The 20,786-nt window shown below is 39.5% G+C and overlaps 1 protein-coding gene across 4 annotated transcripts in view; it reads right to left on the bottom strand.

Annotated features, from left to right (window-relative positions):
• Nucleotides 1-20,786, bottom strand: part of grid2 (glutamate ionotropic receptor delta type subunit 2) — a 1,070,019-nt gene that overhangs the window by 320,445 nt on the left and 728,788 nt on the right. For all 4 annotated transcript variants that reach the window (XR_010007023.1, XM_062983639.1, XM_062983641.1 and 1 more), the window contains exon 8: nucleotides 8,108-8,227. Coding sequence is in view for 3 of the 4 variants with exons in the window: in XM_062983639.1 (XP_062839709.1) it covers nucleotides 8,108-8,227 (120 nt within the window). In the remaining variant the exon portion in view is untranslated. The remainder of the gene's footprint in view (nucleotides 1-8,107; nucleotides 8,228-20,786) is intronic.

The following is a 20,786-nucleotide window of genomic DNA, read 5'->3' as shown; positions in this document are numbered from 1 at the left end:
GCCCCTGAAGTTTTCCCATTTTTCAATTAATTAAAAAAGTAATGAAGTTTCATTACTCTCGTTATACTAACAAAAAATACTAACTATAGCTTAGAAACACTTTAGAAATGAAACACTGGCACCCCCTAATTTTGTAATGAGTTTTGAAACTTTTTTCATCAATGGCACAGCCCTACTGAATATCCTTCTACTCCCATTCCCAATCCCTTAAAAGTCCATGTTGCCTAAAAGCTTTCCTAGCAGTCTAAATCAGGTTTTAGGGCTCATAGAATTAATGTAAGCAACTTTATTCATAATATTAACCTACTGAATCTTAGATTTTGATTCCTAAAACTCATTCTTAGTGACATCATAAATCATGATAAATGATAATTAGTGTGCAACTTAATCTATGCAATCCAAGCAAATCACACAATCCACAATCCAAGAGCAAAATGGGGAACCTTGCTTTAAACTGGTATTCATCTATGGTTTACTGGTTTCACCTTAGTTTCTAGTCCTTAATTCATATCAGACAGCATAAACTCTTTCAGCATTACAAAACTTAAAATGGCCCAACTGCCTCTACAGTATAAAATATATGGTTTATAGTAATTATGGAAAAAGTTATCTTTTATTTTATTGAGAAAGGGGTGAATTGAAACATTATATCTACATTGCTTCCCTTTTATTCAATATAATGATAAAAACACATATATTAGAATTCCAGACACACTGGATTTTGGGTAATATTTGCATTTCATTATGGACTTGTTGTTTATTTATTTAGTCACTTCCGACTTTTCATTACTTCATGGACCAGCCCATGCCAGAGTTCCCTGTCAGCTGTTGCCACTCTCAGTTCCTTCATGGTCAAGAGAGTCACTTCAAGGATACCATCCATCCATCTTGCCCTTGGTTGACCCCTCTTTCTTTTTCTTTCTATTTTCCCCAGCATCATTCTCTTCTCTAAGCTTTCCTGTCTTCTCATTATGAGCTAGTTTATGAGAATTCCTATGAAAGCAGGAGCGTTGAACAAGAACCAGTTTTGCCAGTTGCTTCTCCGTCTCCTTTTATAGTACTAATTGCTGAATTGGTTGAAGTGGGTGGTAATAGCAGAATTGGTTGCTATTGGTGTTTGATGCAATGTTTTAATATTCAATAAAGTTTTGAAGGTGTTAGTAGTGACCCATCAATTCTAAGTAGCCTTATTCACATTCTCAGTGAACTATAAAACCTAGGATTGCTTTATAATTTCCCCAAATATGTCAAAAAGAAGCATGGATATTTCACACTTCTTTTCCCCACCTTTATATCTTTCATCGAAAAACCAGAAATATCTATTTCTCACACTGTGATTTATGTTCTGTTTTCATATCAGAAAAGTTATGGGAAAACTACATTTCATAGAAAGAAAGTTATTCACAAGCTGTGTGAGTTACTTGCTGTGCTCACAATGTTGTGTGGCTCAGTGTAATGCAGTAGGTTTTCATACAGGAATATCTCACCTGAGCCATATGCTTCTCAAATTACTCAAGAGCCTCTCAAGCTCCCTGCACAGCCATTTTGTGCTGTATGGAGAATGTGCAGGATCACACAAGTTACTTGCTAAATCCCTGTAGCTATGTTCAAAATTATTACAGCTTCATAGAAATAAATACAACAGCAGTGAAAATTCCAGAGCATTTTTTTAAAAAAAAATCTGTCAAATTTCAACCATTATGCCATCATTTCATATTTCGCTACAGTAACATAGCCAGACACTTCTGTGATCTGCCCATTTTCCACAAAGCATTGAATAAAAGGGACTGCACTGCTGTTCAGTAAATCAAGGGGTGTCACGACCCAGGCAACAGAGCACCAAAAACCATGCACAGAGGCCAGAATCTATCTAATATCTTTATTAAGGAAATATATATAGTTAATAAAAGCAAGTGTATGAAATAGTCCAGAAGTAGACCTTTCAGGAAAGGTCAAAATTAGTCCCAAGAAACAATGTCCAATATGAAATATTAAGGTCCAAAGTTGTAATCCAATAACCGAAACACTCACTTGCCAAGCAAGTGAGGGGAGATGACAAGGTCCTTTAGTCCATGAACTTGAGCAAGGCTAGGAAATAACTTGATACTTGGAACACAAGGCTTGATTCAAGGCAACAAGGTAACGAGGAGCAAGAACAAGATCCGTGGAATTACTTGGCAAAATCCGGGAAAACGAAGCAAGGCTGAGCCCTGGAAAACAAGGCAAGGTCCGCGAAGGTAAACAAGGCTGGAAACAGGAGCGAAGGCTTGGAATCAGGGACAAGGCTTGAAACAGGAACGAGGCTTGGAAACGGAGCGCGCTGTCCACACACAACTTACTCCAGTAGCTGACGAATTGACTCCGCAAGAACCCTTTGTGGGTAAAACACCTAAATAGGGTCTAGTTTTCCCACCAAAGAGCAGTTCTCTGGGGAACCAGAAACGAAAGCTAATCTCTGAGTCCAGATGCATGACTCCTTAAGGTTTCCCATGGAAAGCAGGCTTAATCAGCTGAATTCTTAGCAGCTATCCTAGCACTCCTACGAGAGGCCGCTTGAACTCCTCTCTGATGTTTACAAAACTCGTGGCGAGAAAACACAGGAGATTTAGACTCAGGGCTTGTTTGACAGATTTCTGGAAGACAAATCTCTTGCAGGTGCAAGGTTCCCAAATCTGGCTGGGAAGGTTCCAATTCTGACTGAGACGGTGAAAAACCCAAGTTCTCCTCTTCATCTGGGACTACAGTGCCATGAACGGGACTACATGGCCCATGACTCATCACAAGGGGAAGATTTGGGCACTAAAGGGAAAGGGAAAAGGAATGCTAATTCCCACAGTGCCCCCAAAAGAACATCTGCACATGTAAAGGAAACTTAACCATGCATATGTCCCTAGCAGGATGTCAGCTACTGAGTGTATATTACATGCCAGGAAAGCCATAATGGTTCAGATCAGATATGCATCCAATCTACAAGTTTGTTCAGATAGTCTTCAAACCTGAGGATCCCATAATAAGGGTGTGGGTTCAACAGCAATCACAGCAACTGAAATACAGAGATACAACATCTCTGCCAATAGAGGAAGTAAGCACTTGATCACATGAAACTGCTGTCCCATGGTAGCCACACAGCCATTGATAGTGGATACATATTGAGATGAGCACCTTCAAGATCACCCCGCTCATTATTTGTGAAATTGTGATGATTTCATAGAATCATAGAGTTGGAAAAGACCAAAAGGGCCATGCAGTCCAACTCCCTGATTTGACAATCTCTGGTTCCTCAATCATAGAATCACAGAGTTGGAAGAGTCCACATGGATCATCCAGCCAACCCCTTGCCATGCAAAAAAAAACAACAACCAAAGAACCCCCAACAGATTGCCATCCAGCTTTTGTTTAAAAGCCTTCAAAGGCAGCACCTCCACTACATTGAGGCAGTCAGTTCCTCCATTGAACAGGTCCAATGGTCAAGAAGTTCTTCCTAATGTTCAGGTGGAATCTCCTTTCCTGGAATTTGAACCCATTGCTCCGAGTTTTAGTCTCCAGGGCAGCAGAAACAAGCCTGCTCCCTCTTCCTTATGACATCTTTTCAAATATGTAAATTTGGCAGTCATGTCTCCTCTCAATCTTCTCTTCTGCAGGCTAAACATACCAAGCTCTTTAAGCCACTCCTCACAAGGCAGAGTTTCAACACCTTTGATCATCTTGTGACTTGTGGCAGACACTTCCCTTATGGTATGGGGTTAGGCGTAAATCAGGCAATGCGGGGTATGGGGTGACAGGTTCCCCTCGCCCCTCACTGGTAATTCTGGTGGAAAATGTGATCACTCTCTCATCTGTATATGTTCCAGCTTGTCAATATCCCTCTTGAATTGTGGCACCCAGAACTGTACACAGTATTCCAGGTGAGGTCTGACCAAAGCAGAATAGAGGGACGCAAGAACTTCCCTTGATCTAGGCACAATACTCCTTTTGATGCATCCCAAAATCCCATTGGCTTTTTAGCTGCTGCATCACATTGTTGGCTCATGTTCGAGTTGTGGTCTACTCAGACTTCAAGATCTCTTTCACATCATGCTTGCACATGACCCTCTTATCACACCTGTCTGCCCTTCCACATTCTGCATAATTTTAAATTTATTTTAGAGCATTTTTTTTCAATTTTAGGTGTGAAAAACAAAAACAAAAAACAAATATAACTAAAATATTAAGTTTAGAGTAAACAGTTTGGGATTATTGAGGGAGAGGGCCAAGAAGTTGACATCATAGAAGCTGAATTAAGGAGATTCCACCTGAACATTAGGAAGAACTTCCTCACTGTGAGAGCTGTTCGACAGTGGAACTCTCTCCCCCGGGCCGTGGTAGAGGCTCCTTCTTTGGAGGCTTTTAAACAGAGGCTGGATGGCCATCTGTCGGGGGTGCTTTGAATGCGATTTCCTGCTTCTTAGCAGGGGGTTGGACTGGATGGCCCATGAGGTCTCTTCCAACTCTACTATTCTATGATTCTATGATTCTATGAATTGTACACAAGGTAAACGATTGGAACATGTTGCATGATGAGCTATTGTTAAATTATACCCATCAATTACAAGGGATGGTTTAATCACAGCAGGAGGAAGATTGGCTGTGAGATACATACAACTTGTATAATACAGATCATAACATTAAATGCTGGTTCATTTGCCCTGTATAATAAGGTTGTAAAATTGTATCATGACATGTCCATACCTTGTTCATGACTTCTGGGGAACAAGCTAGACAACTCTTATTAATATAAATAGTAATTACAACGCAACAAAAATGTACAGCAACTTTGCATTTTTCTTTTCACTTGGTCTGGGAAAACGTAATTTGAACACCTTTAAGCTAGAGCGTAATAGATGCTGAAAAAGTGGCCAAAATAATTTTAAAGGTGTTTGATGTACAAGCAGTCCCTAAATTATGAACAAGAGAGATTCTGTAGATTTGTTCTTAAGTTAAATTTGTTTGTAAGTCAGAATATGTACCTTTTTAAAAGTGTAACAGCAGCCACACATCTGTCTGTCTGTCTAGCTATCTGTCTATCTATTTATTTTCTTACCTACCTTTGTACAGCATAGAGAAGGGCTAACTCCCCTGTGGTGTTTGTTTTGCAGTCTGTGCCCCTGTTTAGAAGATTTCACCTCACTTTCTGTCTCTGTGATCATTGGATTTTGAAACAATTGGCTTGTTGTGGAGATAAGAATTGGTGATAAAGCTTCCATTGAGACATTTTTCCACATGATATCTCTTTCAGGAGTGAATTTCCCTTCCTAGGGAAAGATTTCACTCATTTCTGATGTCTCACCTACATTCTTAACTATGATTTGTTTGTAAGTCAGATGTTTGTAACTCAACGATTGCCTGTACAGGGATGCAAAATATTTCAAGACTTCTGGGGACGTTGGCCTAGTTCACTTTGGGCACACCTTTTTCCATGCCATGGATGTAGATTAATGATGTATAGCAGAATTCTACTAACTTTGTATTGTGCCAGGCCATATTCCTGTTTCTGTGAACTGCAAAATAAAGCCGGCTGTGTGACCCCACTTGAATGAGAGATGAGGGTGTTGCTCTGTACATTATGTCAAGTAATCTCGCTGCTTAGAATAATAATGTTCAGGTGAGACTTTTATTAGCTTCGGCTTGCTGGATGAGGAGAGTTTCGGGGGAGGGGGGAGATAACACCCCATGACCCATGTACCAGTAATCAACTTTTCATTTGATTTAGGAGATATTTGGTGTCTGTACCATCTCACATTCCTGAGGAAAAAAAGAACTACCAAAATAGATATATTCTAATTTTCACAACAGGAAATTTCCCTCTGTAATTTGTCAAACTGATTTAACTAACGTTAAGGTAAATTTTGTCTATTTCTAGGTTTACAAAAAAAAAAAAAAGGAAAAATCAATCAATACAACAAGACATCTTATTCTACAGATCAAAGTCCAGTGAGGGGAAGAAACAGACTTTCCATTTTTTCAAGCAACCATAAATCTAACATCCATTCTGTATATATGTATAACTCAAAACAAGAAGTAGATGTGTTCCTAGGCATAATTTCATTCACAGAAAATGCAGAACCAGAAGCAGCAAGGAAACAATCATTTTCTCCATCACAACAAATATGAGCCATTCAATGTTGTAACAATTTTTTAGAATTCAAAACTAACCACAGTAATGTGTGAAAGTGAAAAAAAAGTCAGGTAAGCCTTGCCTAAGTAAATAAAAACATTTCGAACTTTCTAGAGTTTATTTAAAGGTTTCTTCAAAATGCATCCAGGAGATAACCTTTTCCTCTACCAGCATTCACTTTTTATGGTTTCCATTTCAAATAACCATGCTTATGGATTTAATTTAAAAAAAAATGCTAAGAGTAAGTGTTCAATTAGACTTATCTGCTCTCTCTGTTCTCACTGTTTTGTTGTTCAGATAGACCACCTTATCACATGGGGGAGCCCCCCATGTCGTTCTTCCAGTGAGTGTGGCAAAATGACAGGCGTGGTGACGCTTCCCCCATCACATGGGGGAGGCATTGCCAAAGAGGGCAGAAACACATTGCCTCCATTGGAACCAGCACAAGATGCGTTTGGGGGGAAGCATCCAAGGACGTTTTCACCCCGGTTGGGGGTGGGGCCTCTGCCAGAAGCCACACAACATTGTGTGATGGCTAGCGTGGAGCTCCGTCCCCAAAGAAGGCTCGAAGTGTTCTAGGACACTTATTTTAGTAAGTGTGATGAGGTTGTAACCCAGTAAGGGAATCTGACAGCAGCTGCTATTTATCTAGCCTGTTTTAGGCAGGCACACCAAATTACAATTGAATTAGAAAGAGCAAAAATATTGCAATTTCTCCAGTTATCCTTCAATTCTGATACTGCTATAAAACCTCCAAAAAGGCAGAAAACATGCTTGGACAGGACTAAAGACCATTATAAAAAGGAGCTTGACTCTCAGAGGCTCAAAGTCAGTGGCTCTCAACCTGTGGGTCCCCAGATGTTTTGGCCTTCAACATCCTATCAGCTGGTAAACTGATTTCAGTTGGCTGGGATTTCTGGAAGTTGTAGGCCAAAACACTTGGGGATCCACAGGTTGAGAACCATTGCTCTAAATGAAGTACACTCATCCATTGTAATAACAGCACCAGCTGATCTCACCTATCAGTTATTTCTAAAAACCTGATCATTTATTTCTTTAAAAATGACAGTTTAACATATTAGAATGCACATTTTGCAGATAATTTTCAGTTTGCATATTGGCATCAACATCTATATCTTTCTGTATGTTGTTACAGATACATGAGCATTTCATCCCTGGCTATTTATGCATTTATATTTGCCACTTCAGCATATATTATGCTGAAAATGCTACTTTAGTATGGCATTTTTTTCCCTTCATTGTAGGAAGAGCTTATTTGCCAGACAGATTATATTCCACATGGGGATATGTGAGAACTCCCTGAGGCTTTGACCTGTGTCCAGAAATTATGTTTGTTTTCTCATTTTTCCCCAGGTAAGCACCTTCACATTCACTTTACTATTCAAGGCGGGGGTAATAAATAAGTGTTTAGTTGAGGCCAACTGTCCTTCAAGATTTACTTATTTGGGGCTATGGCATGGAGGTGAGTCCAGACAAATCAAAAAGTGGGAGAGCACTACTATTTCTATTTTCTCAGTTGAATTCCCTTTCTTTTTCTCTCTCTAATGTCCACTGCTCTATTCCTCTCTTTGCTATGCAACTCTTTCTGCTAGGAAAGAGACAGACTGCCTTTACCAAATGTTAGAACCAATTGTTTATAAAGGTGTTTCTGGAGTTAAGTTCAAGCCTGCAAGGCGATGCCAAGGGAGTTATGGGGCTCTGTGGCTACATGCTGCCCATCTCTGTTCAAGCTGAAATACATTTTTTCCATCAAAATTAGTCAAATTACTCTAAAACACGCTTTAAAAACCAGGATGTCATTATGCCCTCCCCTTTAAAAGCACTTCCAGTCATATGGGTTTATTACTCCCATATAGTTGTTGACAGAATATTCTTTTCTATGAAACATGAAAAAGAGCAAGACTTTTTGATTCTTAAAGGATGTGGTCTCACCTTGCGGATGCCTCTACTCAATTCTTCACCGTAGTTGGTGCCCAAGATTTCAAAAATAACTTTAGGATTCCCACCATTTTCTGCAAACTCCAATTCTCCAGTCAAGCCATTTACTCCACCCTGGATACATGGAAGGAAAGATGGAACATGATTCAGATACAGCTATACATTCATTGAAACAGATAATACAGTCACATGTATTGCTAATCTTACAAAGTTTAAAATAGCAAAATCCAGCGACCCATTACATTTTTATGCTGAATATATAAAATCTATGAAACAAAATTACAAGGAGTCATGACAATTGTAATCCATTACGAAAGTAGCAATTGAGATTATGCTTGTGTTAATAAAGTCCAAGACTAAACCTGCTAGATGAAAGCAATCTAACTGCAAACAAGATAGTTTTGCGCCATCACTCAGTATAATCTATAATATGACAGCACATTTCTGTCTGCCATAACTCTAAAACTGTGAAATCTAGTATCCTAAAACTTGATGTGCATGCTAAGAGAGTGTGTACTGTACATTTAAAAAAATAATTTGTTAATTTTAATTAATTAAAATGGTCTGCAACGTGTAGTACTACATTGATTCACTAATACAATATCAGAATTATGAGGCCACTGAAGTTAGCTCCTACATGGCACCAGATCTATCAGACCCTGGAAGCTAAGCATATTGTTGTTTTGCCTTATGTAACTTTTTCTTTTACATTAATGTATGCCAGAGTGGAAAAAGAGAAACATCAGTTCTAGTCTGGATAGGGAGAAGAAAAGAAAGATCCCTGGGCTAAGGGTGCAATTAATAAAAGGAATCCTGAATGAAGAGTGGCACTTCCACTAGTTTTTTTTTGTAAAAAAATGTAACTGGGAGAAGCTGTACATACAATTGCTTTTGAAAAATAAGTTCCCGAGGTTGTTTATTATGTAGAACATAGGAGGACCTTTTGTTCAGAAACATATTTCAAACAAAAACAACAATGGCCCAGGAGTTTTGCAGAAAATGTCTTTTCTGAAGTTTTTGATATAAAAAAAATAAACCCTGGAATGAATCTCACAATTTTTGTAGTAACCTGACACTGGCACATCTTTTCTCGTAGGATAAGGTTATAGGATAAGAAAACATTAATACAATTCTTTATATCTCTAAAAGAAAGAGGCAGGTACCAATCTTTGCTTGTTATTGTATAGAAGTTTATTCCTCCATCAAAGGAATAGAGAAAATCTATGACACAAAGCTCCACTCTTAAAGAATGATCAGTCTGCATGATATACCAGACACAGTTGCCCAAATCTGCAAGATAATTCCCTTACATTAGGTGTGGACAAGTATAGTAAGCTGAGGAACTGGATTATCCCCCCCCCCCCCCCAACATACTCTTGCAATGCCCTCAGGAGGCCTCCAAAATGTCGTATTTGTCTCTCCAAATATACTCTAAGGGCCTACTCAGATTGAGGTTCAAGGAGCGGGCAATAGCAGGGGAATTCACCAGTTAATGTGGTAAATCTGGCAGACAGTGTGGGAAACCATTGCCCTGCACACTGCATCACCCACATGGGCCCCTTATCCATCCCACAGAGGAAAACGTCACCACCCGGCTTCTCCCCACATTCTCCCTGTTCTTGTCAATGAGAACATGGGAAGCTTCTCTTGTTCTCTGGATAGCATCCTAGGATGCTGAAATTTTCTAATGTGAGGTCCTAAGATTACTGGGCCCCTGGTGGCACAGTGCATTAAAGCGCTGAGCTGCTGAACTTGTGGACCAAAAGGTGCCAGGTTCAAATCCCAGGAGCGGAATTAGCGCCCGCTGTTAGCCCCAGCTCCTGCCAACCTAGCAGTTTGAAAACATGCAAGTGTGAGTAGATCAATAGGTACCGCTCTGGTGGGAAGGTAACAGCACTCCATGCAGTCATGCTGGCCACATGACCTTGGAGGTGTCTACGGACAACAGCAGCTCTTCGGCTTAGAAATGGAGATGAGCACCAACCCCCAGAGTCAGACACGACTGGACTTAACATCAGGGGAAAACCTTTACCTTTTTAAGATTACTGGGAAACATGTTCCAAATTCCTTACCTAGTCCCTATGCAAGCCACCAAAGCATGCACTCAACCTTAGAGTGAGTCTACAAAATCAAGAAAACTTGACTCACCTCAAATTCACTACTAGCTGTTCCCATTTTGGTATTATGTGGGATTTTTTAGGTTTGTTCAAGCTCCTAGTCATTTCACATACCTCTGCTGAAATCAGAACTGGACATGTGCATGACCAGAAGAGGTGTGTGTGATCTTCCTCCTTCTTCCTGGTCATATGGATGCCCTGTTCTGACATCCACAGAACAGGGCATCCATATCCATTCTGACGGCTAGGAGTTCAGAACAAGCTCTGTAGCCACCTCGGATTGGTAGTAGTAATGCAGAGGGTGAGATGATGGTCCAGCAGTTGTCAGCCTGGCTGGATTGTGTGGATGCCAATGGGGTGCCACAACAGGTTTGGCCAGGTGCATCTGCCCTGTATTTAACAGCCAGTGTATATTCACCCTTAGAGCAGGGGTGGATGGGAGATTCAAGAGACTAATGTACTAGACAGCAGGCATATAAGTCCTTCTCAATTTTAGCTGTACCATCTTACTAACACTCTGCAATACCCAACATCTCTTTCTGTGAGGAATACAAATCAACATATCCCATAGTACAGAAGCAAAATGGGTATTCTTTTGGGGATGGCAATGAGTTAGTCTTCAGAGTATAACTCACATTGTCCAATTTATCAATGTGATTTATACTCTGGAGACTAACTCATGTGCTTTCAAACACTCTTGGTACCTGGGCAGTGCCCTAAACCTGATAAAAAATCTGACAAAGCTTTAGATGTTCAGCTCTTAGCATTGTAACAACCTGGAGAAATGTACAACTAAACCATAGAGCTGGCCTGCGAAGAGATGATAAAGGAGTGAACCTGGCATCATTGAATGGATGCCAGGTTCACTCTTTTACCATCTCTGGGTAGGGCTGGGAAAGACTCTTGCACAAAAAGAGCAGATGCTATTTAATTTGGGCAAAACTGAGCTAACAGTCAGACTTCATTAGCTCATCTAGCAATACCTTTGATACAAACTGTTAAAAGTTTTTATCTACTATTCATCACAGTCAATATTCTGCTGGGCTTATCAGGATACCAGAACTCCACAAAACAGATCAATGTCTTTCAGTGTGAATTTGTCGAAAGCATATGGCTCTGTGAACAATGAAGTTCTTGGGACAGAATGCAGTCAAGCAGATCTTTTTTCTTTTCTCAGCACTTATTCTTCTTTTCCTTGCTTGTTTACATTCAAAAGAATAAAATGTAAACACTCTCTCTCCCCCTCTCTTTTTTATCTCCCCGTTTCTTTACATTTTATCTGACATTTCACAGAAGGAGTTAAGAATGAACAGGCAAGGAAATAATGTTTTTGCCCATGTCTACTGGAAAACCCCTGTACATCTTTACTTCTCATTCTGCTGAATTAATGTGTGCAAACTAAACTATATATTTATGTATAAATCTTGAAATGATTGTCAAAAAATCAATCCAAAAAACTTGAGTTGGCTTACCTACAGGTCAGTAGAAGTACTACAGTACGTCTGAACTCTTATAAGGAAAGGAACCATTCCTATCTTTAAAAGAAGCATTGACTAACCTCTACTATCTCTTCTGTAGTACCTCTTGTCCTTTTTAAATGGCTGGGTGGGAAAATGTCAGCAGTGGCCACGGTTGCCTGACCCCTTAAGACAGCATTTGTTCCTCCCCATGTATGCAGAATGACCCTTGACTTATTGATGGGTCATAGCAAAGTCCAAAATTTAGGCCCCCTAATCTGTCTTGGCTTATATATTAGGTTGTCTTATACATGAGTATATATGGTAATTTTGCAGTTTGGACTCAGTTTACACCAACGGAAAAAAAGCTAAGATAAAAATGAAAAGTGGGAAGAAGAGACAGAAAATAGGATATTTTAAAGCAGTTGAAAAAGTAGGAAGGCAAATAAGGGCAGTTTGCTGCAAACTGGGAAAGCTGGACAGCATGATAAACATACAGGTGCATCTGGACTTAAACATGCTTCTAAGCTGGGGTGCCAGTGCACAATGTACATATTAGTGAGGTTGAGAGAGAAGAGAGATACAAACTGAAATACAAGTTCCTATCTTTTAAAACAGCCTTCCCAATCTGACAGTTTCCAAACATATTGTTTCCATGCAACAATTATGTTACGCGTTTTGTAGTTTATGTTAGAAAAAATTCTAGGTTGGGAGAAGGCATCTGTAGAACAAGAAAAAATATACTTTTTAAAGTTGCCAAAAACCAAATCAATGCCATTCTATAAATCTCATGGTCTAGTCTGGAAGCTAATCATTGGACAAGAAAGCAATGACATATCTTAACAATAAATGCAAATTCACTTATTAGTGTCAGTAGTATTGAATTATTTTTTTCAAATTTACAATGCTTAACTTTAATAAACACTCAGGAATGTAATATCCCATCTATATTTTGAATAGAATGGTTTCCAGAGGACTGTAATATGTGGTTTTGAACCAGAGCTGTCACAATTGTTAATCTCTGCAGTGAAATACAGAAAGAGACCACAAAAGGCAGTGTTTGATAAGGTACTAAATGTATAGAAACAATTATGGAATATTTTTAAAGGTAGATGGGAGATTGTATAAATAAAATAATTGTGTTCTGTTTATTTTTTTATCATGGTCTTCCCTATCAAATTTGGTCCAAATGCAGAACACATTTTTTTTAACTTGAAGCCTAATAGGCTAGGAGAAAAATGAAGTTTTGCCTTTTCTGTTTCATAAATCATCACTATCCATCACTGACAATAAAGTCTGAAATCAGAATTGAGTCTTCAAATCCATAGATGATGCATGAGGCGAGAGAGAAACGGCCTCTACAGTTCCACTTTCCACAGGGCACATGAAAATGTGTGTGTTTTTTTGTCGCTAACTTAAACAAATGCGACTGGAAAAACCTGCAGGGCAGTTAGATGCAATAACACTATCATTTTTCTTTAGCTCGTATTGTTGCTATCAGCCTTTCTTTAATAATTTACATAGATTACAAATGGAAACTGATATTTTTCTAAGACTACTATTATTTCGTATTACTGTCCCATTTGCTATATTTTTGAAGTGTCTTCAACAACTAATGGGGGAATTGTCAGATGCTTGAGTAACGAAAATATTTTCCTTCTCCTCCCCAGAAGCCAGGAATATCTTGAAGGCTTCCAATTAATTTTTTTTTTGATATTGGTTTAATTCTTGATAATTCCTGATAATTTTGGATGTGTGTTGTTTTGACTCAAATGTGTTTCTGTGACAGACATTACTTTTACACCTTTTTCTGGATTCACACTGCATTGAAAGAGAATGTAATCTGTGTTGGACACTTTCATTAGCAGCTGTGTTCAAGGGGCCCAATAAAAATATTATGCTATGATTCCATTTTAACAGCCATGGAAGCATTGTATAGAATCCTGGGATTTTCAGATGTTAGGTTAGGTAAAGGTTTCTCCCTGACATTAAGTCTAGTAGTGTCCGACCCTGGGAATTGGCGCTCATCTCAATTTCTAAGCCATAGAGCCAGCATTGTCTGTAGATGCCTCCAAAGTCATGTGGCTGGCATGACTGCATGGAGCACCGTTACCTTCCCACCAGAGCGGTACCTGTTGACCTACTCACATTTGCATGTTTTTGAACTGCTAGGTTGGCAGACGCTGGGGCTAACAGAATTGAGCTGGAGGACCTAGAGATTCCTAGATCGATAGCCACTGTGGGAGTTTGCAAGGCCTTCCATTGTAGCTTTATGGCAACTTCTGGGGAAAGCATACCTGAGAATCACCTAAAGGATGTAATGACCTAAGCACCTAAATCAAAATGACCTAGGGCAGTGTTTATCAAACTCTGGTCCTTCAGGTGTTTTGGACTTTAGCTTCCAGAAATTCCAGCAAGCTTACCAGCTGTTAGGAATTGTGGGAGCTAAAGTCCAAAACACCTGAGGGTGCAGAGTTTGAGAAACGGTGACCTAGAGAGATCAATTTTTGCCTGGACACAAGTAAGTGAAACTACAGATGTGGGATTCTTTGGTTATGGGAGTCTTACAGTAGTTTGAAAAATATCTCATAAAGAAATGCAGTCAACTGGCCTTAAGCTACATTCATGAACAAATTTTCCTAGAAATAAGACCCACTGTTAATATTGACTACTATATATATATATATATATATATATATATATATATATATATGTGGCTATATTGCTATTCTAAATGGGCCATTGCTCTGCAGGCAGACTTTTATTTTTCCCAATTCAGATACACAGAATTTCCCCATCTCCTCCTCTCCTCTCTTTCCCTCTCTCACATACACATTTTATCCTCCCCGCCTTCACACAGGCACACTCATGTCCCCATCTCTTTCTCATTTTCAGTTCACAAACAAATATGAAAACATTCCTCCCTCCCTTCCTCTTTTTTACACAACACACAGCTCCCCACTCTAGTAATTTATAATTAAGGAAGATGAGAGTGAGGGAGGCTACAAGCACGTCGCATTCCACTGCAATTGTCAAGGGGCCGAGTAATGCCAAGGTTGTTGTTTCATTCCTTCTTTCTTTTACACACACACTATGAAGTGATCCATACTGTCTAGTCAACCCTCTCTACTCTTTTCCCCAAACAGTGGCCTAATGGAACTTGGTTGCTACATGGATGGTTTGGTGGCTTTGGATGGAGGTTAGAGAATGACTCCTTACATCCCATTAAAAAGGCACATGCTTGCCAGACTCTTTACTTATTTGTCTTCAACCAAGCCAGTACATGTCATCTTTGGATAACAGAAGCTGTAAGCTGTTGGTTCCTCCCTTGCTCAGCCATATTTTTCTTAAACGTCAATTACTCTAAAATATTTTCTTAAACGTCAATTACTCTAAAATAAAATAAGCAAAGTGTGCCCTTCAGTTTGCAATTTTTCTTCAGTTTGCAATTTTTTCTGGACTCGATTGAGAATTCATTGTCTTTTGCATGGTATGCTACATTTAATGGATGATCTTGATATCCATTCAGTATTGGAGTTTTTTCCGTTTTCCACTTTCACTCTCTTGCACACATATCTCTGAATATTTTTGCTAGTAAACACTTGAGTGGTGCTAAATTGCAAATTCCTTCTCAAGTTTCTCATCTTTATGCTTCATCGTTTATTTGTCTCCCTGTGTGGCTGTTGCTAAGAAGTGTTGCTCTCAATGCTTGTTTTTTTTACATAATGATTTTTGCATTTTTCTTATAATTCTGGATTGTGTCTGTCCGCTGCTTGACATTTTCCACCTATCACTTTTGGCAATATATAAACTGCCAAGTTGGAGCATTTCTTTACCAACATACATTTGTTCGTAAACTGCTTGTACCTTTCCAGGTCTGTTTTGTATTATCAGCACATATGCTTTTGCTGAAAATCCTATGCTGTTTTCAACGGAAACAGTCAAGTTAAATGTTCTTCTTGTAAAATTCCATGGAAATCCACTGGATGATCTTGGAAAAATCACAATTTCTCAGCCTAAGAGGAAGGTAATGGCAAACTTACTCAGAATAAAGTTTGCCAAGAAAACCCTATGACAGGGTAATTATAAGTGAGGGTCAGTTTGAAGGAACACAGTCACAATAAGATGGTTTACCTAAAAAGGTGGTGGCCTCTCTATCTTGGGAGATCTTTCACAGAGGATGGATGGGTATTTCAGGAGTGCTTTACTTGTACGTTTTTCATGGTTGAGGGTTGGATTAGATGTTTCTTGGACCAGTCCCACCTCCTCAAGTTAAGTCAAATCTCCTTGAAATAAATCTTGCCAAGAAACCCCTATGAAATGGTCAACATATCTCAAAAGATGTCTTCAAGGGACAAAACAATTTTCTGGAATTATCTGGCTTTTGATCCTCACAAGATCTTATTGGCATCAAGAAATGCATATTCAGTGGCATTCTCCCCTTTTGATCTTCCAAGGAGGGAGTGAAGGCAGCAACTGTTAGTATGTTTTGTTAAAGGACAGAAAGAGAAAGTATAAGTTAGTGAGAGAGAGAGCAGTCATTACATACTAACGATCTCATTTGGAATCTGCTAGAGCCCATCAAATGACATAGGACAACTTCCGTTGGGGCTCTGTGTCAGCAGAATGCTAAGAGGGAGCCTTGAGGAGCCAGGTGACCACCCGTCTCCTAATTGAAGAAGTCAGGGACAGCATGGAAATGTTGTGCGATGGCAGCCCATGATCCACAACGATAAGGGGATGAAGCTGTTTCCTATACTGTCCCCCATTGACCTCCATGTGATGAGGTCCTTAGTCCTATCCAACAATTTTGTGAGTGCTCATTCACATCTGTGCCATTGCATCTTTTTGTTTCTCCATATATTATATCTATCCCGTATTTTTGCATCTTGTAAAATTATTTGTTTACCATGTTCATTCTTTTTTTTTTTGCAAATTGTAAGAACCTTTCAAAGTCAGTTTTGCAAAATCAGCACCTATGTTTTTGCCTTCTCAAAAATCCACACTGTCGTCAATGCAAACTCTGAAATTAAAATTTCTTCCTGTAAAAAACTATTGAAACCTAATGGATGGCCTTGAACAAATCATACCCTCTCAGACTAAGAGGAAGGCAATAGCAAACCTTCTTGGAATAAAACTTGCTGAGGAAAACCTAGGATAGTGTCTCAATAAAGGGGACTCAATTTGATAATATTTTCCTACTTTTTCTCACTGTTTGCTCCTGTCAAGATCCTACCTTTTACAATGTCATATGCATCCAGAAAACAATGTTTAGTGGCCTTCTCCCATTTCCATCTCCCAAGGAGGAAGGGAGGAAAGAACACAAATTTGGTGAGTAAGCAATCTAATTAATGGAGCAGTTACTAAATGATGATGAGTATGCAATTAGGGTTTCATTGTTGTAGGTCATGGTTCAGTAAAAGGGTAGATTGGTAGGAGGAAGCTTTCTTCTTTTTTATTATTATATATAAAAAAAAGGAAATTGATATGTGAAAATGGCAGTGGTTCAGGCTTCCAGAGGTTGAAAGGAGACAAAATTACACCTCCAACCTTCAGGCCATGATATTTCCTGCATTATATAGTAATCACTATAAGCATATACAGCAGCACTGGTTGATATAGGAAGCATCTAAAGAATGTACCAGACAGAGCTTATCATAGAATCATAGAATAGTAGAATTGGAAGAGACCTCATGGGCCATCTAGTCCAACCCCCCGCTAAGAAGCAGGAAATCGCATTCAAAGCACCCCCGACAGATGGCCATCCAGCCTCTGCTTAAAAGCTTCCAAAGAAGGAGCCTCCACCACAGTCTGGGGGAGAGAGTTCCACTGCCGAACAGCCCTCACAGTGAGGAAGTTCTTCCTGATGTTCAGGTGGAATCTCCTTTCCTGTAGTTTGAAGCCATTGTCCCGTGTCCTAGTCTGCAGGGCAGCAGAAAATAAGCTTGCTCCCTCCTCCCTATGACTTCCCCTCACGTATTTGTACATGGCTATCATGTCTCCTCTCAGCCTTCTCTTCTGCAGGCTAAACATGCCCAGCTCTTTAAGCCTCTCTTCATAGGGCTTGTTCTCCAGACCCTTAATCATTTTAGTCGCCCTCCTCTGGACGCTTTCCAGCTTGTCAACATCTCCCTTCATCTGCGGTGCCCAAAATTGGACACAGTATTCCAGGTGTGGTCTGACCAAGGCAGAATAGAGGGGGAGCATGACTTCCCTGGATCTAGACGCTATTCCCCTATTGATGCAGGCCAGAATCCCGTTGGCTTTTTTAGCTGCCGCATCACATTGTTGGCTCATGTTTAACTTGTTGTCCACAAGGACTCCAAGGTCTTTTTCACATGTACTGCTGTCAAGCCAGGTGTCCCCCATTCTGTATCTTTGCATTCAATTTTTTCTGCCGAAGTGAAGTATCTTGCATTTGTCCCTGTTGAACTTCATTTTGTTAGTTTCGGCCCATCTCTCTAGTCTGTCAAGATCGTTTTGAATTCTGCTCCTGTCTTCTGGAGTGTTAGCTATCCCTCCCATTTTGGTGTCATCTGCAAACTTGATGATCATGCCTTCTAACCCTTCGTCTAAGTCGTTAATAAAGATGTTGAACAGAACCGGGCCCAGGGCGGAACCCTGCGGCACTCCACTTGTCACTTCTTTCCATGATGAAGACGACGCATTGGTGAGCACCCTTTGGGTTTGTTCGCTTAGCCAATTACAGATCCACCTAACCGTAGTTTTGTCTAGCCCACATTTAACTAGTTTGTTTGCCAGCTTGAAAACACACACACACACACACACACAATATACTTGACAGTGACAGCATCTTGTTATACATTATTTTAAAAGTAACATGCTACTCACATGTTATGAAGTCATTGCTTTTCTTTTACTTTGAAATAACTGTTCTTTTAAAAATCTTTAAATATAAAAACCCCACAAATTTATTAAAATGGCCATCTCAAACCACCTTTATAAGACTAGCAGCTACAGTAGAACATCCAGCTTCATGAGGCTTAGGGGCATACAACCTCTACAAAAGTAGTACAAAACTGTTAATACAAAGATCACTATTTTTTAAACTGAGAAAACATCTCTTTAGGAATAGCTAGATCCTGCAGGGTGACTCTATAGTCAACTTCCAATGGAGGTTATATAAAAAAGTGTTGACTAAGCACAGATTAATATTCTCTCTATAATTTCTAGGTGGCTTTATGGTCACCTTTCAGCAGATGTTGACCACAGAGTCAGCTGGCCCAAATCGCCCAGCTGAGGTGGAAAGGATTGTTCTGCTTCACCAGAGTTATCTGCAAAACAACTCAGAAAGCACAATGGAGGAATGCAAAAAGATCATCCAGATCCACCACAGCTTGAGGAGTGAGAAGGAAAGAAAGAGTGAGGGAATCTATGTGGTAAAAAAGCTGAGAAGTAGTGATCATGGTTCCATCTGCATCAACTGGCCTTTCCCACTACTAGCTATTGCCATGTCATGTTATCCAAAGAATATGTGATATGAATGACTGCCAAAGAGAATCTATAGAACTTTGCTCATACATATCTCTGGCCATACCAATATTCTACAGTTGTGAAACTGATCATGATTTCTAGCCACTTGCCTAAAATCATGTTTAACATGAGAGCAGGGCACATGTAAACACCCCAAGACTGCAAGGCTCATATCGCCATACCTTCTGAATCTTTCAAAAGCAATTCAATGACATCCACAATACACAAGAGAAATTTTTTATTTGTTCAAAGCCTTGCTCAAGTTGCTTTCACATTGCATCTGGCTGGGTTATTTGTTTTCACACTGCTAGGAGAATTGCCTCACAAATGAATCATTACTCTGTGTGACTATTGTGAGGTAAAGAAGGAGTTTGTTTGTTTTATTAATTATGCTCCTTTTAGAAGGCAGGAAACAAGAGGAAATGTTAGCAGGGCAGTCAGAGGAAAGGATTTGATAAACTCTAAAACTTTCAAAATACAAATTCTGATGTATACCAGAGAACTGATGACACATCTGACTTTAAAAAGCCCTGTAGACATAATTAAAGTAGATGGAATATCAAGTACTTATCCGTTATATTTATACCACACCTCAGTTCAGTGAGACATTGTGGTGGCCTCACAGGGCAAATCACACTCTTTCAACCTCAGAAGAAGGCAAAGGTAACCCCCTCTGAACAAATATTGCAAAGAAAACCTGTGGCAGCTTCTCCTTAGGTTCATCATAAGTTGTGAATCACTCGAAGGCACACAATAGCAAACTCATTGCACACAATTAAAATATACCATCATAACTGCATCATGTTTCTCATAGGATCCTAGCTGTTCATTTCCAGACTAGAGGCCCACTATATACTTTACAGTGATTATACTGTTTAAAAAAACCCCAACCACAGCACACATACTTTTGGTATGCACTGAGGGATGGAAGACCATTTTCACAGTATCCTGAAGACTAGATGTGACGTTCAGATGACCTGAAGTCACTTGGAATCATAGTCTGATAATTTTGCTGTTTCAGACAGGAATGGGCCGAAACAGTATTCATAAGTCAAAACAACGTGGGAATTGTTTCCCATTGCGAAGACGTGTGATTGATGGATGATGTGACAGGGATGGAATCCTTTTTAATCCCACCGCTGCCACCAAATTGAGAGGATGTGTGATTGTGTGAGGGTGTGAAAGCCAATTGTAAATGGAGATGGACTGAGGCAGGGAAATGGTAAATGCTGTTTCCACTGCTGAGGGGATTTTGTATCTTTTAATCCCTCTAGATTATATATATCACCTTTATATGAGGGGAAAGATTACAGAGGGGTGATCTTTATTCCAAGATCCCAGCCTCTGTTTCTGTATTTAGGGTTTTAGATGTTGTGGTTCCCTTTCTGAGGTACTGGTGTTTAAAATTCTTCCCCAATTAGGTGATTTTTCCAGGTAACTGCCACCAACGTGAGGTTTTTGATTTATTACCGATGAAACTTGGCTCCACAAATGTAGATGGAATGAAATGAGACCCTTGTTAACAAATAACAACACGTTTATTTTGTACAAAGCTTATGGTTGCAGGTTTGGTTAATTAACTTATGTAACTTTAAATAAACCAGT

Source organism: Anolis carolinensis, chromosome 5 (assembly GCF_035594765.1).
Source record: "Anolis carolinensis isolate JA03-04 chromosome 5, rAnoCar3.1.pri, whole genome shotgun sequence".
Taxonomy (NCBI): domain Eukaryota; kingdom Metazoa; phylum Chordata; class Lepidosauria; order Squamata; family Dactyloidae; genus Anolis; species Anolis carolinensis.
This window is presented reverse-complemented; position numbering and strand designations above follow the sequence as displayed.